General features: G+C 40.2%; 2 protein-coding genes and 1 long non-coding RNA gene across 4 annotated transcripts; 2 read left to right on the top strand and 1 right to left on the bottom strand.

Annotated features, from left to right (window-relative positions):
* Positions 1-881: 881 nt before the first annotated feature.
* LOC136283866 (uncharacterized) lies at positions 882-2,900 on the top strand. The gene is made up of 3 exons (XR_010718972.1): positions 882-1,100; positions 1,503-1,693; positions 2,275-2,900. It is a non-coding gene; the product is annotated as an uncharacterized lncRNA (long non-coding RNA).
* A 594-nt stretch (positions 2,901-3,494) lies between these two features.
* Positions 3,495-19,821, top strand: LOC131770003 (uncharacterized). Of its 2 annotated transcripts, none has more exons than XM_066173720.1 (3): positions 3,495-3,722; positions 4,741-4,874; positions 14,624-19,821. In XM_066173720.1, the coding sequence occupies exon 3, from the start codon at positions 14,650-14,652 to the stop codon at positions 18,922-18,924; it is 4,275 nt and encodes a 1,424-aa protein (XP_066029817.1). In that variant the 5' UTR covers positions 3,495-3,722; positions 4,741-4,874; positions 14,624-14,649; the 3' UTR covers positions 18,925-19,821. The 2 variants fall into 2 exon arrangements, with proteins under 2 accessions (XP_066029817.1, XP_066029818.1); XM_066173721.1 differs by having other exon boundaries at positions 4,720-4,874.
* Positions 7,408-8,373, bottom strand: LOC136283949 (uncharacterized). Its single transcript, XM_066173548.1, has 2 exons — positions 8,177-8,373; positions 7,408-7,654 (listed from the first exon to the last, which is right to left on the bottom strand). Exons 1-2 carry the CDS (start codon positions 8,371-8,373, stop codon positions 7,408-7,410), a joined length of 444 nt encoding a protein of 147 aa, XP_066029645.1.
* Positions 19,822-20,280: the final 459 nt, after the last annotated feature.

The following is a 20,280-nucleotide window of genomic DNA, read 5'->3' as shown; positions in this document are numbered from 1 at the left end:
TCTGAAATTACTCCTTTTCTTAAAACCTTCACATTCAAGGTATTGAGAATTTCTTATACCTCAGGGTATTAAAATTGCCTCAGAAATTCCCAAGAGTTCCACACTTCTTAAATTATAGGTAGTTTGTAAAGCTGAGAATTCCTAGGAATTCCTGGGGATTCCAAGTCCTCACAAAACTGGGGTCTTCCTTTCCCAGAAATTCCCAGTAATACCAAGCTTTTAAAATCAGAGTTAATTTGCATAGTTGGGAATTCTTGAGAATTCCTAGGAATTCTCATAAAACTGGGAATTCAGTTTGCAAGGGTCATTTGCATAATTGGGAATTTTTGAGAATTCCTAGGAATTCCTAGGAATTTCCAGAAAACTAGAAATTCAGTTCGCAAGGGACCTTCAACTACCATGACTGGAGGCAGTGAGGGGTCAGGAAAGACTGAGTGGTAAGTAAGGTAGAAATTTAATGAAACATGTCATTTGTTCAGGTTTAGAGTTCTTGAATATCCTTCACTTGTAAAAGTATTCAAAGTACATGCTATTTATAACATCAGCCATTACTTTAGTTATACATTGTTGTTAGTACTGTATTGTTATTAACTGCTCTGTACATGCAACAGAAACTTTTTGTTTTTACTCAGCATTTCTGCCCAGCTCTAGTTTGATCTTCCAGATGGCAGTTTGTTAACAAACTCTTTAGAATATCATCATTGTGAGTAGTTGATTTTTACAAGTACATTTATAACAATGAGCAAAATTTAAGGAGCTTTCAGGGAATTTGATAAAAAGGGGAGAATTCAGGGTTAAATGTATTGGAACTATAATTGTTAGGTCCTTATTTTAGGGGGCCAGAAATAGTTTTTCTTAATGTTCCTCCTAAAGTCAGACTAGATACACCAATTCTTTTGACCAAATTTGTAATAAATGTATTGAAAATAAGGTTTATTAATTATTTGGATCTTTTCAATTCTTCTTAGCAACTAGGACCCAGTACCAGCTCAATAACAATGTACACCACCTACCCTAGGAGGGAGCTGACCAAAGAAGACCTGGTATAGACTTTGGCTGAGTTAGGTCTGGCACCAAGTTCCACTTAAATTGTAGCTGTGGTAAGTTTAAGATCAATATTAGGTTGTTTTTAAAGCATTCATTGATTGGAAAGAGTGAATATTTGTGTCATGTAAACCTGGCATATGGCTTGGCCTACCAATTAGTTCTTTTTAATTTGTGTAACCCAGAGGAAGTTGAAACTTTAGAAGATATAAGCAGGGTTGTGTTTTAGGAAAGATTGGGTGCCATTTGCAAACAACTGTAGCTTTTTTCTTCTCCTTCAATCCCAATGAATGTTCAATCTTTTGTGGTCATTTTTATTTTTTCATTGGTTATTATTATCATATTTGTGAAAAATGTTTCCTTAAATTTTTTGAGTGAATTTCCACATTCCTCTATCATTCAGAAATTTCCCAAAACTTAAAAAGATAAACAAGCATTGCTAAACTTTCAATTTACAGAGAGGAAGTAATCCCCTTGCTCCATGTGGGACTTCATCATTCCCTGAACTGTTGTTATGGGTTCTTTCACCTCTGCTTACACTGATTAACTTCCTGAAGGCTTTCCTATTTGGTTGTCCGGATCAGTCTAGAGGGACACAGAATCCTCCTTCACAGAGAACAAACAGCAGTACACAGTCGCAACCATCAAAGTGAGTCTTTTTTCGGTTGGTTGCCTTTTTTAAACAGCTGCACAGTTTGTTGCTCAACTGTATCAAACTAGTTTGGTTGTTTGCTTGTTGGTGTTAAGAATGAAATTTTTTCCTAAAAGTCAAAAAAGAAAAAGCAAAAACAATTCCTAGATATTAAGTTTTAAGAATTTGATTTACAGTCAATTTTATTGTCCATTGTTCTTTTTTTTTGCTTGTTGTTTGACAGATGAAAGTTTTGGAGAATTAATCAACTTGTTAATGCTTGAAAGTACACATATTATTCCACTGGTGACTCTTGACTAAACATTCAATTATTGCAATTTGCAAATTTTGCAAAAACAAAGATGGTCTCTTGTTTTATATTGTTGTTTCATTGAGTAGAAAATTGCTTTTTTGTGAATTTGGGCTTATCAGCTTTTCTTTCTGATGAGAAAAATATAGCAATAAAAAAGGTAATGAAATAAACACACTCTTAGTCAAATTCAGAGTCATGAACAACATCTAAACTCCTTCCTTCCTAAGGTTACATGCCAATCTTTCTTACCATTTTTTTATTTTTAATTGTATTTTTTTCATGGCAGTTCAGCTGTATGTCATAGAGTCCTGGGTGATGTTTCATCTTTAAAGAAAGAAGGTGGAATTCAGTGGCTTCACAACAGAGATGACGAACATGATGAAAATAACACATGGAATGGAAACTCTCCTCAACAGATGTAACTGAATGATCCAAGATTGTTTAAAATATATGGAGAGTTAAACATTTGGTCTCTAATTTGGAATAATTCTTGTTAAATAGATTAGAGTGAAGATGAGCTTGGTTGTTAGGGTGACAAGAGTCTGTGATGAACAATACATTGATACAGAAACAATGTTCCTTTAGAAAGGAATCAAACATTTGTTTTAGCTCATTTTTGTATACTGTTCCATGTTGTGACTAGCCTGTATTGTCCGTTATTCACAGAATATCAATTTTAAAGTTTTCTTTAGTGTATTTGATGGTTAATGGCACAACAAGTTTCAATATCTTGCCTAAAGTTGTGACCAACTTCCAGTTGTCATGACAGTTACAGCTAAAATGTCAAAGGATATCACTCCCCAGTCCCTCAAGAATGCAGAGAGATACATGGGACCAAGGCTAAAATAAAACATACTATTTAAATGATATTGGAGTGATTGGTGTAGAATAAAATAAAAGGAAGTTTTAAATTATGTACGTCTGTGAAATTTCTTTTTTTAAAAGCTTATCTTTCAGGGACTTCTGTTAGACCTGATCACGTAGCGGTTTTTGTTTTCTTTTTAACAGTATTGAATGATAGTAATTGCACAATAAACCATGAAATACCCCTAAAAACTTAAGAAGTAAGCCACTGGGACATGATATTACATCCCAAGAAAAGCAGAAGCGAAATGAGTAAATTTAATTTAACCCTTTAACTCCCATGAGTGACCGAATCAAAATTTCTCCTTACAATATCAATACAATATCAACTAGATAAGTGATGAGAATTAAGAAAAATATCAATTTGAGGATAATTAGTTGATCCAATACTGAATTCTCTCAACTAACATTATAAGAATTGTATGGTTGACAGTGTGAAGAAACACAAATTTGATCTGAGAGTTAAAGGGTTAAAAAAGACGATAACAACAGCAAACTTGAGCCACAGTTTGCCTTCATTTCCCATTTCGTAATTTCCTCTCATCCTCCCACCACTATTCCCAGGCTCCAAACGAACCATGACTAATGTGCTGATCAAGTACTTACAGTTTTGTCTTCGCTTACGCCGTAATTTACCAAATTCACAGTTGGTCACCGGTCGTTGAATTACTGTGTAACAACTTTCAAACTGTGATCAGTCGCTTCAAGACCGTAAACTGTATTTACAGTGGCGCTGAGGTGACTGCTGTTCCACATCAAACCCAACAGAAGGAGCAATATCTTGCACTGCAGTGATAAACAGAGAGTTCTGCTTGAGAAATTTCCGCCTTCGCTACTGGTGATTACACGAAGTGACATCAAGTAATTGTGGTAAGATTACTTATTCTTTTTTCTGTTTATGTCTGCTAATGTTGTTTCCAAGCACCTGGTGGCTCACTTCCAAAGATTCACTGGACAAGTGCAATACATCATTGGGAATTAGTTTTCAAATGGGCGATAACAGCGTTAATTTGATTTGCCTTTCAAATCAATAGAAATAATGATCAATATTAAAATCACAGGTTACCGATTGTTTGTGCTCGATACATGCCTCTGTTGGAACAAGTGAAAAATCACAGTTGATAGGTTCAGTTGCAAGTGAACTGAATGATTTAGTAAAGAATGTAAAACGACCTGCTACGTAATTGTAAATTGGCACATTCATATTTGAAATTCCCGACTCTTGTACCAAAAATGCACTCCAAGGAAAGGGTTAAGTTTCATATATTTTCACGCAATGGATATACTTTGTTGTGGAATATATAAGGTATCTTTCATCAATTTCTCGTCGTGAAATGGCACAGTTTTAGATGCAACTCGGCATTTGGAAACTACACATGATCGGTGATGCATACAATTTTCGTGAAAGGCTTTAAGGGAATACGTTAGGTCACGCGATGTTTCTCCTCGGCGGGCGTAGAATAAATGCAGCCGTTAACGGTCGTTTCCATAAAATGTGATTTGATACAAGCTGAAGTTGATTCGATACATCGACTAAGTTGATCCGATACACATAGGAAGTCGTTTCGACACAACTTCATTCAAATGATTTCGACACAAAATAGTAAAAGTTTACCAACCAAACAAACAAATTAATTATTTATCACTTTTAATATGGTTCCATTTTTCATCTCGTAATTCCACATTGTACATTTCCTCTTATCCTCCTTTCACTATTCCCAAGCTGCAAACGAATCATAACTATTGTGCTGACCAAGTACTTTCAGTTTCGACTTCTGCTTACGCCCTGATTTACGGATTTCGTAGTTGGTCAGCCGGTCGTTGAATTGCTGTGTAACAACTTTCAAACTTTGATCAATCGCTTCAGGACCGTAATCTGTATTTACAGTGGCGTTGAGGTGACTGCATCAAACCCAACAGAAGGATCAACATCCTGCGCTGCTGTGATAAACAGAGAGTTCTGCTTGAGAAATTTCCGCCTTCGCTACTGGTGATTACACGATGTGAGATCAAGTAATTGTGGTAAGATTACTTATTCTTTTTTCTGTTTATGTCTGCTAATGTTGCTTCCGTGCACCTGGTGGCTCACTATCAAAGATTCACTAGACAAGTGCGATACATCATTCAGAGTTATTTTTCAAATGGACGATAACAGCGTTAATTTGATTTGCCTTTACAAATCACTAGAAATAATGATGATCAATATTCATTTTACAGTTAACCGATTGTTTGTGCTTGATATATGCCTCTATTGGAACAAGTGAAAAATCACAGTAGTTTAGTTAGGGTGCATGTGAACTGAATTATTTGGTCGAGAATGTAACACGACCTGCTACGTAATCTTAAATTGGCACATTCATCTTTGAAATCCCCGACTCTTGTACCAAAAATGCACTCCAAGGAAAGGGTTAAGTTTCATATATTTTCACGCAATGGCCTACAACTTGTTGTGATTATTCACCGCGGTGACTACCTTAGTAATGAAAAGTTTTATTGTTTGTCTTATGATGTCGTCACTTTCTACATAGGATCGCACTGTTGATGCGCCTCACATTAATCCAATCAATCACTCTGCGCGCTCAATTAGATGCACTCTCCATACAATCACAAACAAACAGACAAACAAACAATAATCTCTAAAATCAGTTATCTTCCTAAGAAATCCTTCGTCGCTTTTCATCGTTTCTGTGCGGAATGGAATAGTTTCTGGAATGTATTAGGTATTTTTCATCAATTTCTCGTCGTGAAATGGCACAGTTTTCCAAACAACTACGCATTTGGAAACGACACATGTTCGGCGATGCATGCAATTTCCGTGACAGGCTCTAAAGGAATACATTAGGTCACGCGATGTTTCACCACGCAGAGCGTAGGATAAATGTAACTGTTTACAGTCGTTTCCATATAAGGTGATTCGAAACAAGCTGAAGTTGATTCGATACATCGACTTAGTCGACACAACTTCAGTTACATGATCTAGATACAAACTAGTAAAGGTTTACAAACCAAACTTTCCAATTAAGTGGCGATCTCTGTAAGAGCCGTGCAGGGCATTTCGCATCGGAAAAAAGTTTTGGCTCAAATTTTGTCCATTAAACTATCTTTGGTAGTTACTAAATAAAACCACATTGGTTTCTGGAAATACGTTAAAGATGTTTTATGATATGATATTATATACGTTTTATTCACCTTTTTCGTCACGAGACAGAATCGTTTGCTACATTTTAGCAGTTTAAAATTTTTAGAGTATCAATCAGTGTGCTCCAAAAGCTTTTTCCTTCTATCTTTTCTTTTCAAAATTGTTTAAATCTTACATTTATGAAGCTACTAATATAGAACGGTCAGAGTTTGCTCAACAGACTCATTTGCATAATTTTGCTGTCACGCTAGCAAAATTTCCAAAAGTTTGAAGTCACTACGGCGAAGGAAATTAATAAGTGCAAGATGTTTTTGTATTTCTATGCTTTCGAACATCTTATTAGAGGAAATCAATCGGAGTTTTTCATGGTCCGTCTGGACTTGAGAAATCTCACCCAAGAAAGAAAGAAAGAGTACTTTTGACTAATTTCAGAAAGTTGTCTAACGGGTGTTTTTTGAATAAATTATGGCGAACCTCTGTATAAACACACATCAAAATTGAAATACTTTCCAAGCCCCTTAGATATCACGCAATTCATACAAACGATTTCTTGCTGCATGTAGTGTGTTACGAGGGGCGAGCTTGTCAACTTTTGAAATTTCGATGTCGCAAAAAGTCGAAAAAGGGCCTTTTGCAACTTTGATTATTGAGAGCTTTATCAAAGTTTCTTGAAAATATTTCCAGAAACTTATGTGGCTATATTTACTTACTACCAAAGATAGTTTAATGGGAAAAGTTTGAGGCAAAACGTTTTCCCGATGCGAAATGTTGTGATCCGCTCCTAGAGAGATCGCTACTAAAGAATTGGAGAGAAACACGAGACGTGGTTCCTGCGTTCTTTACAACAGAGCAGAGCACAGTCAAGGCTTCTCTATTTGTTATAAAGAATGTTCAGGAATGTTACGGAATTTACCAGAATGTTCCATGGGCCTGGTTTTATCAATGGTCCTTAAACCAAGCGCGTTATTCTCTCTCCTTTACTCTCTACTTCGTTTTATTGATTATATCACTGATTGATTTGAAATCGATTCATGAATTTATTAATTAATTAACGTCCTTAAAGGTTACTTGCCACCTTCAGAGGCCGTTTTTTCTTTTTTCACGTATTTGCATATTTTGTTTACATCGCGCATTTGACAAAATTCACACGTGGAAATTCTCTGCTTATATGTCGTAAATGATCTCGCGACAAACAATCACACTGGTTTGATGTACTCTACTTTTGTTCTCCTACTTACTAGTAACTCTGATCTCACAATCAATCAACCCAAATCATCTGCTGCGGCTCTTCCCGGCTAGAATTCTCTGGCGTCAGCTCCTAGCGTCTCTCCTCTTCTTTGTTCAGGTCTGCTGCAGGTTAATTCAAGAGGATACAGCAGCTGCAGTGGTCTCTCTATGTGTCTTCCCAGCGCTAAGCTACGCCCCTGTTATCACTCCATTTCGACCTCGAATCAGGTGTTCCACCACACCAATCTTCCATTTGCCTCTGTTACACTCCTCTCCCTTGATAAGCATCATGTCTTCTTCTTTCAAGGTACCTTCTTCCGTTTGATGGTTGAGATTGTGATCCTCTTTAAGGGCCTTTAGATACTCGGTTGTCCATCTTTTCCATAGGACGTCCTTAAATTTCCGTAGGTATTTGGCGCGTTTCGGAGAACTTAATCTTCAACATTGATTGGTTCTTATTCAGGAATTTGATTTGGCTGTCCAAACCGCTTAAGGCTGGGGGTCAAAACTGGCATATAAATATCGTCTTCTACATAACCAAGGGGTCTTTTGTTACGAGTTGTCTCCACATCCAAGATGACCTCTTCCAATTCATATCAGCGCAGTTGACCGTTTCCAATTGCTTTGTACATACTCTGCTTCATGATGCCAATCAATTTTTCGAACTGACCCGCCATGGAGCTCTACTGAGATTAAACTGCCACCGGATGTTTTGCTTGGCTAGCCAGTCGTTCATCTTCTCATCTTGTTGAACTTTCTTTAGCTATTTGGATGCTGAAAAGTAGGTTCTCCCATTATCGGAGAAGATTTTCTCTGGCCGTCCTCGTCTCGCCACGAAACGTTTCAGACTGCGTAGCAAGTGCTCCGTTGTTTGATCTGGTAGTAGATTCACACAGACGGCACGGGTTGAGCTGCATGCAAATAGTAGAATGTATGCCTTCACATCTTGCTGAAGTACTTGATAGGCCCAGCATAGTCGACTCCAATTGACTTGAAGGGCACTGATCCTTCTGTTCTTTCCTTGGGTACATTTCCAGTCGGTGGGTTTGCTAAGGCGGTTACTTGAAAGCGTTTATACTCAACGCACTCATCAATCACTCTCTTTGTTAGTCTCCTGAGGTGAGGTATCCAACATTTCTCTCGTATCTTTTCCATCCCCCATGGAGAGTCTGAAGGCGGGCGTGCAATACCAGCCTTTTGCTGAGCAAAGCATCATCTGGAAGGTAAATGGGGTAGTCTCCCTGGATACGCCCTCTGCATTCGTACAGTCCATCTACGTTCATTTGGAGATTGAGACGTTGCTGATCTTCCTAAAACCTGCTTGTACCTTGGCATCTGATTTGTGTCCCTTTTCCTAGAACTTCATGTGCTTACTAGTTTCTTGAGTAGTGATTGGTCCGGTGATTCTTTGCTGGTGTTTGGCTCTGCAGTTTCGAATAAAGCGCGACACCCAAGACCTGACTCGGATGGTTGTCCATAGGTCCCATTTCTGCATCGGCTCATCATGTCCGTCATTTGTTTCAATGGTGACTGCTAGTACTTCCCTGATGACTGTGGCCTCATCTTGCCTCTGCTCGGACTTGTCACAATATCTGGAGGCCACCACAGGTTTGTTGCCTCGAATAAATGACCACCTCGGCTTCCGAGGTCAGCAGGGTTGTCCGTCGTCCCAACTTTTCTTCGCCAGTCTGGACTTTGAGGTTACCAGACCTTGGATGATGCCTGACGATTGTTGTGTGACTGTATACACGGCTGCTGAATTGCCTTTGTTACCGGCATCTCCGAAAGTGCAAAGGTAGATACTTAAGATTTCTTCTCGGTATTCGACGGGGCTTCTTGGAACTTCTACTTTTCCACTCAGCATTCTTTCCCAATTCTCCCACGCGTTCTTTAGCTCTCTGGGAAGATCACAATCCACAATCCGCTACAGCATCTTTCCAGCCGATTTGACGGGTGAAGCTAATTCTAAAGGGTCGTTTATCTCAGCTATCTTCCTGAGAATTTCTCTCTTGGTTACTTTGACGATTGGAGTGGGAAAGGAGACTACTATTGTGTCCAATGCTTTGTTCCACGGTACGTCTAGCAGTTTGGTCTCCCCCGTCTTTACATCCATATGGTACTTAGCGAAGCTTTGGCTTGTATCTGCACAGTAGTTGGTTGTTGTCCCGCTATTTCCTCCACGGGCGTGGCAAGGCTGTGACTTGCTTTCAGTTGAGTGGTTTAATGTTCTTTTGCCGCTTTTTCTGAGGATGGTAGCACTTTTAGGGATGGCACATTTCAATGCCATTTGTGCAGCTGGAATCTCCTTTCTCTGGAAATAGGCTGAGCTGCTCCTTTCTCGACTACAGTTGTTATACAAGTAATCAGGTTGTCAACGTAGAGGCTTCGTTTAACCTCTTCGACTTCGTTTGGGAAGTTCTGCTGAAGGTTTCGCAGGTGCTGATCTATAACTCCTCCAAGAAGGAATGGTGATGTGGACAGCCCGAATAGTGCTCGTGTGAATCTGAGTGGTTCCACTTGCTTGGTCTTTAAGTCCTTCAACCAATGAAATCGCATCACGTCTCGGTCTTCCTCTCTGATCCTCACTCGCAAGAACGCGTGTTTTAGGTCGCCTGCTAGAGCCACGGGATTGAATCCGTTCTTAGCGAGTACACTCAAAAGCTTATTCTGCAAGGGTGGACCTGTCTGTGAACACTCATTTAGGGAGGGTGCTCATTTACTTCTTTGGGCAGATCCATCGTAGTGCAGTCTGCCGTGTCCCGTACTACGGCTTTGTATGGAAGATAGAGCTCTTTCTTCTGGCTTCGTGAGCGCTCGTTCCATTATTCCTTACAACATCTAGTCTTGGATGATGTCATCATACTTTTGCAACATGCCTGCCTGCTTCTCTAATTTTCTCATCAAGTCGTCCAAGCGCTTCAAACTCTCTTGCTTGTTGTAAGGTAAGGGTGGATGGTTTCCCTTCCAGAGTAGACCGGTTTCGTACCATCCTTCGGGGCTTCTCACAAGCTGTTCCTTATACTCCTCGTACACTAGGTTTTGGTCGACATCGGGACCGTCCTCTAATCCAAGCACATGGATCGAGCCAGCAAAGCTCTTCATAATCAACTTTGGATATCTGGGTCAGAAACATCTTGGTTAGGTGTGGTTCGCTCTCAGGAGACATAAGGGTCCATCCAAAGCGCGTAAGTTCAGCAATCGGTTCTCCAGGTTTCCCCATTTTGCGTACGGTTTCCGTCTTGATTTTTGCGCATTCGCTTGTTCCGAGGATTAAGTAGACGGGTAGCTCTCTCTTCAAATCAACGTCATCTATTTCCACTCCTCTCAGTTGATCGTACTTCGCCAAGATGTCTTTGTACCAAGGATTGGTTAGGGTTAACGGCACACCACGGTTCACCTTTGTTATCTCTGTGCGCAGGTGAAAGTTTCCCGAGAGGTTTTCAATCAGCACATCATGAATTTCGATTTCTTTGTCTGTTGTTTACATGAGTATTTCGATATTTCTGAACTCTTTCCGCACTGGCTGTTTACTTATTCGATCAAGTAAGGCTGCTGAGGCATATGAGCTTCCGGCTCTGGTGTCCAGTAGCGTGCTTACACTGTTTTTTTCCCATGTGCTCAGGTCTTTTGTATCTAGGGATGTTCTCGCAGATGGATTAGTGGTGTCTCCTTCGGCAGTGTGAACATTTCGTAACGCAGCGGCACTCCTCAGCTCTGTGATTTGGACCGGTGCAGTTAAAACATAATTGCTTTTGAATAAGTAGCTTTCTTCGCTCGGAGACCGACGTGACGTTATCACAGTTTGTCGATGAATGGTTTGGCTGGTCGTAATAGACGCGTGGTCTTCTTTTTACTTCACGTTGATTTGCTTGAAAACTTCTAGATTGAGGCGGTTTGGTAGGTGGCTTGTATGGCGGTTTCGTTAATGGCTTGAATTTCTTCCCTTGATCTTCCACGTCGTCGCATTTCGGCGGGTTTCGCACCGTCCATTTCCGTAACGCTGCTACAAGTTAAGGAAATTTCCATTCCTGCCATTGGTCATCGGTTCGCACTAAATCTCCTCTGATCCCTTCCAGCGTATTCAGAGTCATCCAGACATACCCATTTACTTTTCCTAAGTTTCCCATAGTTTCCAGGGATAGTACGTTCGAACACAGCTTTTCATAGCAATCTAAGATTTTGTTTGGGTCGGTTCCATGAATCGTCGGAAGTGACATGATACTGGTGACGTAAGCGTTAACAATTTAATTTTCTTTCCCATACCTGCCTCTTAGTATATTTTTCGCTCGTTGGTAGCCTTCTGTTGTAAGCAGTAAACCATCCTTGAGCTAGGAGAACTTGGTAACCTGTGGAGCGTCTGCTGAGTCAATTTCTGCCGTAAACTGGTCTCAAAACCGCAGCCAGTCGGTGGGGGTGCCTTTGAACTTTGTAATAACCAATTTTGGCAGCTTGGCGTTGATGTTTTGATCTTTTTCTCCGTCGATTTTCTTCTCATTTTTAATTTTCTGCTCTAGTTTGGTTTTCCCTAACTTCATTTCATCGTCGAATTTCTTCTTTCTTTGTTTTTTGGCTCGCTCTTCTTCTTCTTTAGCTGCGACTCCTAAATTCTTTTATCGCCAACTCGATGTCATTAATGGATTTCCCAAATTCACCCACTCTTTCTTCAATTTGCGCGCCCCACTCCAAAATGCCATCTTTACCTTCTTCGGCTTCAAACCTATTTTCTTGAACGGTTATCTTGAGGTCGTGAACTTCATCAACTTTCTTTTTCAACGTGTTACACAATCTGTCCGCGGACGTGATGTTCTTCTTCTCAATCGCGGTGACAGATAGCTCCATTGTAATCTTGAGGATTTCTAGCTTCGCGTCGATTGATTTGGTTAGCTGTTCGTTTGTTTTGGTCACGATGCTTAGTTTGTCCTGGCTAGGTCGCCACTGGTTTGATGTACACTATTTTTTCTCCTACTCACTAGTAACTCCGATCTCACAATCAATCAACTTAAATCACTCATCATAATGTATCTGTACTTCCGTCACGAACCAATCAACTAACTCAATGTAACGCTCCGGTCACCACAAACCCAACAGAAGAATCAACATCTTGCACTGCAGTGATAAACAGCGAATCCTACTTGAGAAATTTCCGCCTTCGCTACAGGCGATTACACGATGTTAGATAAAATATTGTGGTAAGATTACTGATTCTTTTTCTGTATACGTCTGCTAATGTTGTTTCGGTGCACCTGGTGGCTCACTACTAAAGATTCACTACACGAGTGCAATACCTCACTGTAGGCACTATCCATACAATGGTCTCTTAAATCAGTGATCTTTAGAAATTTTTCGTCGCCTGTTTTCAGAGAAGGCGACTAAATATTGTGAATCGTTCGATCTCACAGTGGCGACCACATCAACCAAGCACTGTACGTAAAAGACCTTCGAGTTCTTGATGATGTGATTACGCTTATTTTTAGAATTGAAACCAGAAAATCAGTATCTTGGAATTCATTTTTTTTCTTCGTTTTTGTGCGGGATGAAATAGTTTCTGAAATATTTAAGGTACTTTTCGACAATGTCTTGTCGTGAAAGGGCACGATTTCCCATGCAACTACGCATTTGGAATCAACACATGTTCGGCGATGCGTGCACTTTGTAATTGCGTGACAGGCTTTAAGGGAGTACGTTAGGTCACGCGATGTTTCACTACGCCGGGCGTAGAATAAATGCAACCGTTTACAGTCGTTTCCTTATGGGGTAATTGGAAACAAGCTGAAGTTGATTCGATACATCGATTAAGTCGATCCGATACACGTCGAAAGTCGTTTCGACACAACTTCAGTCACATGATTTGGATAGAAACTGATAAAGGTTTATCATCCAAACATTCAAATTAATTATTTATCATCTTTAAAATGGTGTATATCGCGCCCGCAGCTCGATTGCTGCGGCTGACTTGGTGACGCATGCGCTCTTATATTCCTTTTCAGAGATTGTGCAACAATTGTCAGAAGGGAGGGAGCTAAAATCGAAATCAGTATGTAAAACTCATTCAGGGAGCGAGGATAACACGTCGTTCTTTGTATAGAGAGCAAAGGGGATGGTATTTAATTTTCCTGTCACCAAGCTGACATGAAATACAAGTACATATGTAACATCATATGAATAAAACATGATCTATGTGCCATCATATAACATCATATACACCCTAACATCAGTTTGTATATTCTCCATACCGTCTTCTATACATTTCCTAAGGTGTTGACAAGGAGAATTTGTTTAACAATCAAGAGTTTCTCTAACTGGTGATCATTTTCCATATTCTCATGACCTTAATGTGAAATTGAGGGGTGATATTGTAAGGAGAAATTAGATGCTAGTCACCCTTTGGGGTTAAAAGGTTAAGCAAATACCATCAGAGGGAGGGTCTCTTAAGATGTATTCACATTAAATGTAAAATAAAAAAAATTCATTCTCTTGTCTTATTTCTGACTACCTCCCTCGCTTGATAGCTGGACAGCAATTTTGCATAAAACTGGGTTTTAAAAAAAATTAATTTGTACACCAAAATGTACCTAAAAGATGCAAACTGATCAATAGTGGGCTGTAGAAACTTTTTTTTTGTCACAATCTTCACGATTGTTGACTTTTTGGGGTGTGTAGGATGATTCAAAAATGATTCAGGATGTTTTTTTTATAAAGTTCGTATAAAACGCGCGCTGTTATTGGTTTAAAGAACTTGCTTTATCAGAGTACAAAGCACAGAGCTGAGCTAAAGTTGTCACTTTATCTGCCAAATTCTCGGTTTGCAGCTGACGTCATACATTTATGCAAGTTAAACGTCCGCCATGTTGGTGCGCATCTCAGGTGCGTGTACTAAGTCAGACCATTTAGCAACAGGCGGACCAACAAAGCTTTGTAAACATGCCAGGCGCCGTTATTTACGTTATGATAACGTGAGCAGAGACAAAACACCTCACTTCTTTCGCGCTCTAGTCGCTTCCTGCGTGTTTTACAACAGAACAGATCACAGTCAAGGCTTCTCTATTTGTAATATAGAATGTTCAGGAATGTTACGGAATTTGCCCGAATGTTCCATGGGCTTGGTTTTATCAATGGTTCTTAAACCCAACACTTTATTTTCTCTCCTTTACTTTCTACTTCGTTTAACTGATTTTATAACTGATTGGTTTGAAATTGATTTATCAATTAATTAACTAATTATTTGATTAACGCCCTTTAAATAGACTGCATGATATCTTTCAGCACGGAGCTCCTTTGACGCTTGCACAGGTCTTAAAAATACTGTTACCAGTTTTTTGCTGTCGCTTGAAATGGTTTAATTACTAAAGATTTAGATTTGGTAATTATTTTTGACTGTTAGCTGATATTAGTATTTTTAACAAAGGTTTACAAGACACGCCTACAAAAGACATGGCCGCTGCAAAAGAATATACTGATGAGCAACTAAACTATTTCAAGATTTGTCACGTCGCAACTGATATCCTAACCGAAGGTTTGCGAATAATTTTCAAACAAGAATGGGACAGTCGTTACAGAACGACTTTTGGAGAATGGAAAGATGATCCTAGTAACGGGAAAGACTTTTATAGTAACGAGTCCCCGAAAAACCAAAGGAGGAACAAGCATATGTTGTCGACCATGATTAAAGGAAATAGAGCGGAATGGGATTCTACGATGTTGTTTTACGCCATTCTCTACTCAGATTGCATCTACAGTCTAAACGCGGTGGTGAGAACGAATGTCGACGATCTCAGAAAATTTCGCAATGAAGAATTTGCTCATATGCCACAAGGTCAACTTTCGGAGTTAGACTTTAAAATTGCCATTGGCAAAGTTTTTGCTGCATTCCAAGCACTAGGTCTTTCCACTGTAGAAATTCAAGAGATCATAAACCAAAAGACGTTTCCGACAGAGGAGGTAAGGGATCTCTTAGACAAAGTGAAAGCTTTAAAGAAAGACTTGGACCAAAAAGAGGAAGACTTGGACAAAAAAGAGAAAGACAACAAGGACCTTGAAGATCAGCTGAAGAAGATAGAGAGTCAACGCCAGGATCTGGAAGATCAGCTCAAGGAAACAAGAAAACAACGAGTTTGTCTTGAAGATCAGCGCAAGGAAACTGAAAAACAACTACAGGCTCTTAAAAATGAGATTAACGAAACAGAAGAAAAACGAATGAGCCTTGAGGATCTCTTAGAAAAAAAAGAAAATGAGCTAAAAGAAACAGAAGAAAAACGCAGGAACCTTAAAGATCAGCTCAAGACAACAGAAGAACGACAAAAGATCCTTAAAAATAGCTTAAAGGAAACAGAAGAGAGACGAAAGAGCCTTGAAGAACAGTTAAAAGACAAAGAAAAACAACTGAAGAACCTTGACGATCAGCTGGAGAAATCCGAACTTCTACGACAGGTTCTTTCAGAACAACTACTGAACGACACCTCCCCGTTTTGCATTCTCCCTCCTAAACCTTCACACGACATAGCAAGTCGTGATGTTGAGGTTGCTGACATCACGAACCAGCTGCAGAAGCTTAAGGGAGCTGATGCGAGCACTTTAAGTATCTTGTATATATCCGGAAATCCTGGAAGCGGTAAATCCCAACTGGCAGGTCTTGCAGCCGAGAGGTTTTACGAGAAAGCCCAAAAAGATTCCTTCTCTAAAGTGTTTGTTATGACATTGAATGCCGAGACGCTGGGCACACTTTTAGATTCTTACATCACGTTCGCTCGACAAATGAAGTGCCCCGAAGATGCGATTACACAAGTCCATATCTCCAAAGATTTGAAGACAGAGGACAAGATTAACAGCCTGATATCCTTAATCAGCTCAAAGATCGGTCAGTACGAGTCCTGGCTTCTGTTGGCTGACAACGTGAAAAGCTTATCTGAAATGCATGTTCATTTACCCCAGCAAGGACACGGACAATGGGGAAGGGGGTATCTGTTGATCACAACCCAAGATAGTACATGTATACCGTTAACAAGCACTTCCATTCGACACATCTCAGTCAGCGAGGGTATGCAGTCCCAAGAGGCGTGTTCTTTATTAGCCCTTATTTCTGGTATCAGTGATAGTGAGATAGAAGAACTAGTAGCTAGAGAACTCGACTACCAACCTCTTGCTTTAGCAAGCGCAGCCACCTATGTGAAGCAACTCCGACAGAGCAAACGTTTCTCAGAGTTTGGATGGAATGACTTTCTGAGGAAAGTACAGAAAGGGCAACGTGATGCGACAGAGACTCTACTTACAGAGACCAACCCATGTTACAAGAAATCGATGACAACAGCAACAATACTGACCATTAAAGAAGTGATGCAATCAGACAAAATCATACATCATGCATTAAGTTTTCTCTGCCTCCTTTCGTCACAGCCCTTAAATGCGGATATCGTGGTGAATTATATCGTAAGCGTCGATGAAGGAATAAAAGATGAAGAGATGATAATTATGAAACTCCAAAGATGTTCGCTAATTTTAACACATGAAGATGAGTTTGGCTTCCACATACGGGTACATCAGGTTGTACGCGATGTCGTAAAGTCTTTGATTAAGGGCTATCCGGAAAGCCGTCACACGAAAACTTTGAAAAGCGCTGTTGCGGCGTTTAACCAGTTTATTGATGACAACCTACCGGAGGAATCGTCAGATTCAATTTTGCAAAGCCGCTCCCTTGCCCTACATTTGGAAAATTTCATTCTTTGTTTTGAAAACATACTTTCGAAAGCTGTCCTTCCTCAAATATTCCAGCCTGGAATGGAAAATCTCGGCAAGATATGTGAGACCCATTGTCATTTTCAGGCCGCAAAGAAATTCTATGAATTTTCATTGCAATTTTTCCTCCAAAAGTTTGGACCAAAGCACACTAGTGTGGGAGCTAGTTACAATAACTTGGGTGTGGTGCACTCCAAACTGGGCGACTTTGAGAAGGCCAAGGAGTATCACGAACTTGCTCTGAGTATTGACCAGAAAAAGCTAGGACCTGAGAATGTACAAGTGGCAACTAGTTACAATAACTTGGGTTCTGTTCACGAACAACTGGGCGACTTTGAGAAGGCCAAGGAGTATCACGAACTTGCTCTGAGTATTAAAAAGAAAAAGCTAGGACCTGAGAATGTACAAGTGGCAACTAGTTACAATAACTTGGGTCTGGTGCACGAAAAACTGGGCGACTTTGAGAAGGCCAAGGAGTATCACGAACTTGCTCTGAGTATTGACCAGAAAAAGCTAGGACCTGAGAATGTACAAGTGGCAACTAGTTACAATAACTTGGGTTCTGTTCACGAACAACTAGGCGACTTTGAGAAGGCCAAGGAGTATCACGAACTTGCTCTGAGTATTACAAAGAAAAAGCTAGGACCTGAGAATGTACAAGTGGCAACTAGTTACAATAACTTGGGTCTGGTGCACTCCAAACTGGACGACTTTGAGAAGGCCAAGGAGTATCACGAACTTGCTCTGAGTATTAAAAAGAAAAAGTTAGGACCTGAGAATGTTCAAGTGGCAACTAGTTACAATAACTTGGGTCTGGTGCACTCCAAACTGGGCGACTTTGAGAAGGCCAAGGAGTATCACGAACTTGCTCTGAGTATTAAAAAGAAAAAGCTAGGACCTGAAAATGTACAAGTGGCAACTAGTTACACTAACTTGGGTTCTGTTCACGAACAACTAGGCGACTTTGAGAAGGCCAAGGAGTATCACGAACTTGCTCTGAGTATTGACCAGAAAAAGCTAGGACCTGAGAATGTACAAGTGGCAACTAGTTACAATAACTTGGGTCTGGTGCACGAAAAACTGGGCGACTTTGAGAAGGCCAAGGAGTATCACGAACTTGCTCTGAGTATTGACCAGAAAAAGCTAGGACCTGAGAATGTACAAGTGGCAACTAGTTACAATAACTTGGGTTCTGTTCACGAACAACTAGGCGACTTTGAGAAGGCCAAGGAGTATCACGAACTTGCTCTGAGTATTACAAAGAAAAAGCTAGGACCTGAGAATGTACAAGTGGCAACTAGTTACAATAACTTGGGTCTGGTGCACTCCAAACTGGGCGACTTTGAGAAGGCCAAGGAGTATCACGAACTTGCTCTGAGTATTGACCAGAAAAAGCTAGGACCTGAGAATGTTCAAGTGGCAACTAGTTACAATAACTTGGGTCTGGTGCACTCCAAACTGGGCGACTTTGAGAAGGCCATGGAGTATCACGAACTTGCTATGAGTATTTACCAGAAAAAGCTAGGACCTGAGAATGTACAAGTGGCAACTAGTTACAATAACTTGGGTTCTGTTCACGAAGAAGAAGGCGACTTTGAGAAGGCCAAGGAGTATCACGAACTTGCTCTGAGTATTAAAAAGAAAAAGCTAAGACCTGAGAATGTAGACGTGGCAACTAGTTACAATAACTTGGGTCTGGTGCACTCCAAAGTGGGCGACTTTGAGAAGGCCAAGGAGTATCACGAACTTGCTCTGAGTATTTACCAGAAAAATCTAGGACCTGAGAATGTACAAGTGGCAACTAGTTACAATAACTTGGGTCTGGTGCTCGACAAACTGGGCGACTTTGAGAAGGCCAAGGAGTATCACGAACTTGCTCTGAGTATTAAAAAGAAAAAGCTAGGACCTGAGAATGTAGATGTGGCAACTAACTACAATAACTTTGGTCAAAAAGCCACGGCCTGTGCGTGTTTATGATGCGTCTGTACCAGCTATCAAAAGTCTCGTGAAGTCTGTTTATTTGGGTCAGGACATTTTACAGGAAGCTGAGGAGTGTCATGTTCCTCCCACAAACTACCGTTCCCGGAAACGTGCGGGTGGAAATAGTCTTGCTGCAGTTATAAACGATAGGATCGATGCCTTGAGTCAACGCTCGTTTGAAAGTAGTGTTAAATCCTCTAAAAAGCGAAAGACAAAAAAGGAGTGAGAAATAGGAGGACAGAAATCGTACGCATTAGTTACAAGTCATTTTCTTGAATTACTGAGATTCCCAGACGAGACAATGAAAGGAATTATTTCGTAACATAACCGGAAGATTTGAATACAACTCACGAGATTAAATTTCGAATTAGTATTGTTCGTAACAGCCCGTGTTCAGCATGTTTCTTGACATCAAAACCTTTCCGAATAGGTGGAATAGACTTGTTCGTGTTTTCGATTGGCTGTCCTCTTCTTTTTATAAATTTAAATCAGGATATTCTTTTTTTTTGTCAAACAACAGGCAATTCCTATCTGGCAATTTTTTTTAACCTTAGACAGCTTTGCTGTAAAGAAAAGTTTTAAAGCCAATAGTAGTTCAGCTTTTCAATTAACGAGCACAAACTGCACACTGTTTGGAAACTGTTCCTTTGACGATGCTATCGTAGCCTTAGCTCATTTAGTAGCCAAACATCATACGTTTTCAATTTTATCGAGCCGTGTTTCTGCTCATAATTATAGGCGTGCAGCTGAAAAGATATCCTTGCGATAATTTCAATAAGTTCTTATCAATCGAATAAGTTATCTTCCTGTTACTTTACTTGGACATTATATTCTCGAAATAGTTTCGTAAAAAAGACCGTGGTTAGTCATCGTGGTGAATAACAATAAAAGCTAAGTTTTTGGTTTGTCTCACGATGTAGTCACGTGTGATGTAGATCGCGACGTTTCGACTGCATACTGCTATTCTTCTTCAGGCGACGAGGTCGACTAGTCATGCCTGATCTTATAAAGCATGATGCTCTGCCGTGATTGGTTGTTTTTCCACAGCTCTGATTGGTGCATTTCGATCCTTGCTGTTTCACTCAGTGATTTGCTCCCTCGGCGGTCCACTGTCGCGCGGCTCTCCTGTTGTGTTTTTTGATCGTGGGCATCCACGCTTCTGGAATTTCTATTTCACTATCCCTGTTGATGTTGTCAGGGTGAAGTCTTATATGAATTGCCTCTTTGACCCTGCGCGTGTAGTAATAAGGGTCACGATCAATAAACTTTACTTCGTTCCAGAGTGGCTTGTGTCCGGTGTTGTGGGCATGCTCTGAAACGGCGAAGGTCTCGGTACGGGCGAGTCGGATGTCT

The sequence above is a fragment of the Pocillopora verrucosa genome, chromosome 10, assembly GCF_036669915.1.
Source record: "Pocillopora verrucosa isolate sample1 chromosome 10, ASM3666991v2, whole genome shotgun sequence".
NCBI classification, from domain to species: Eukaryota; Metazoa; Cnidaria; class Anthozoa; order Scleractinia; family Pocilloporidae; genus Pocillopora; species Pocillopora verrucosa.
Note: the sequence above shows the minus strand (reverse complement) of the source record. Positions and strands in the feature narration are given on the sequence as shown.

Bases quoted from the DNA above. Each gene is read 5' to 3' on its own strand.
- LOC136283949 (XM_066173548.1), bottom strand. From the start codon at position 8,373: ATGGAAAAGATACGAGAGAAATGTTGGATACCTCACCTCAGGAGACTA. The intron at 7,655-8,176 runs GTACTTCAGCAA...TCAATGTTGAAG, and splicing joins GACTATGCTGGGCCTATCAA to ATTAAGTTCTCCGAAACGCG.
- LOC131770003 (XM_066173720.1), top strand. From the start codon at position 14,650: ATGGCCGCTGCAAAAGAATATACTGATGAGCAACTAAACTATTTCAAG.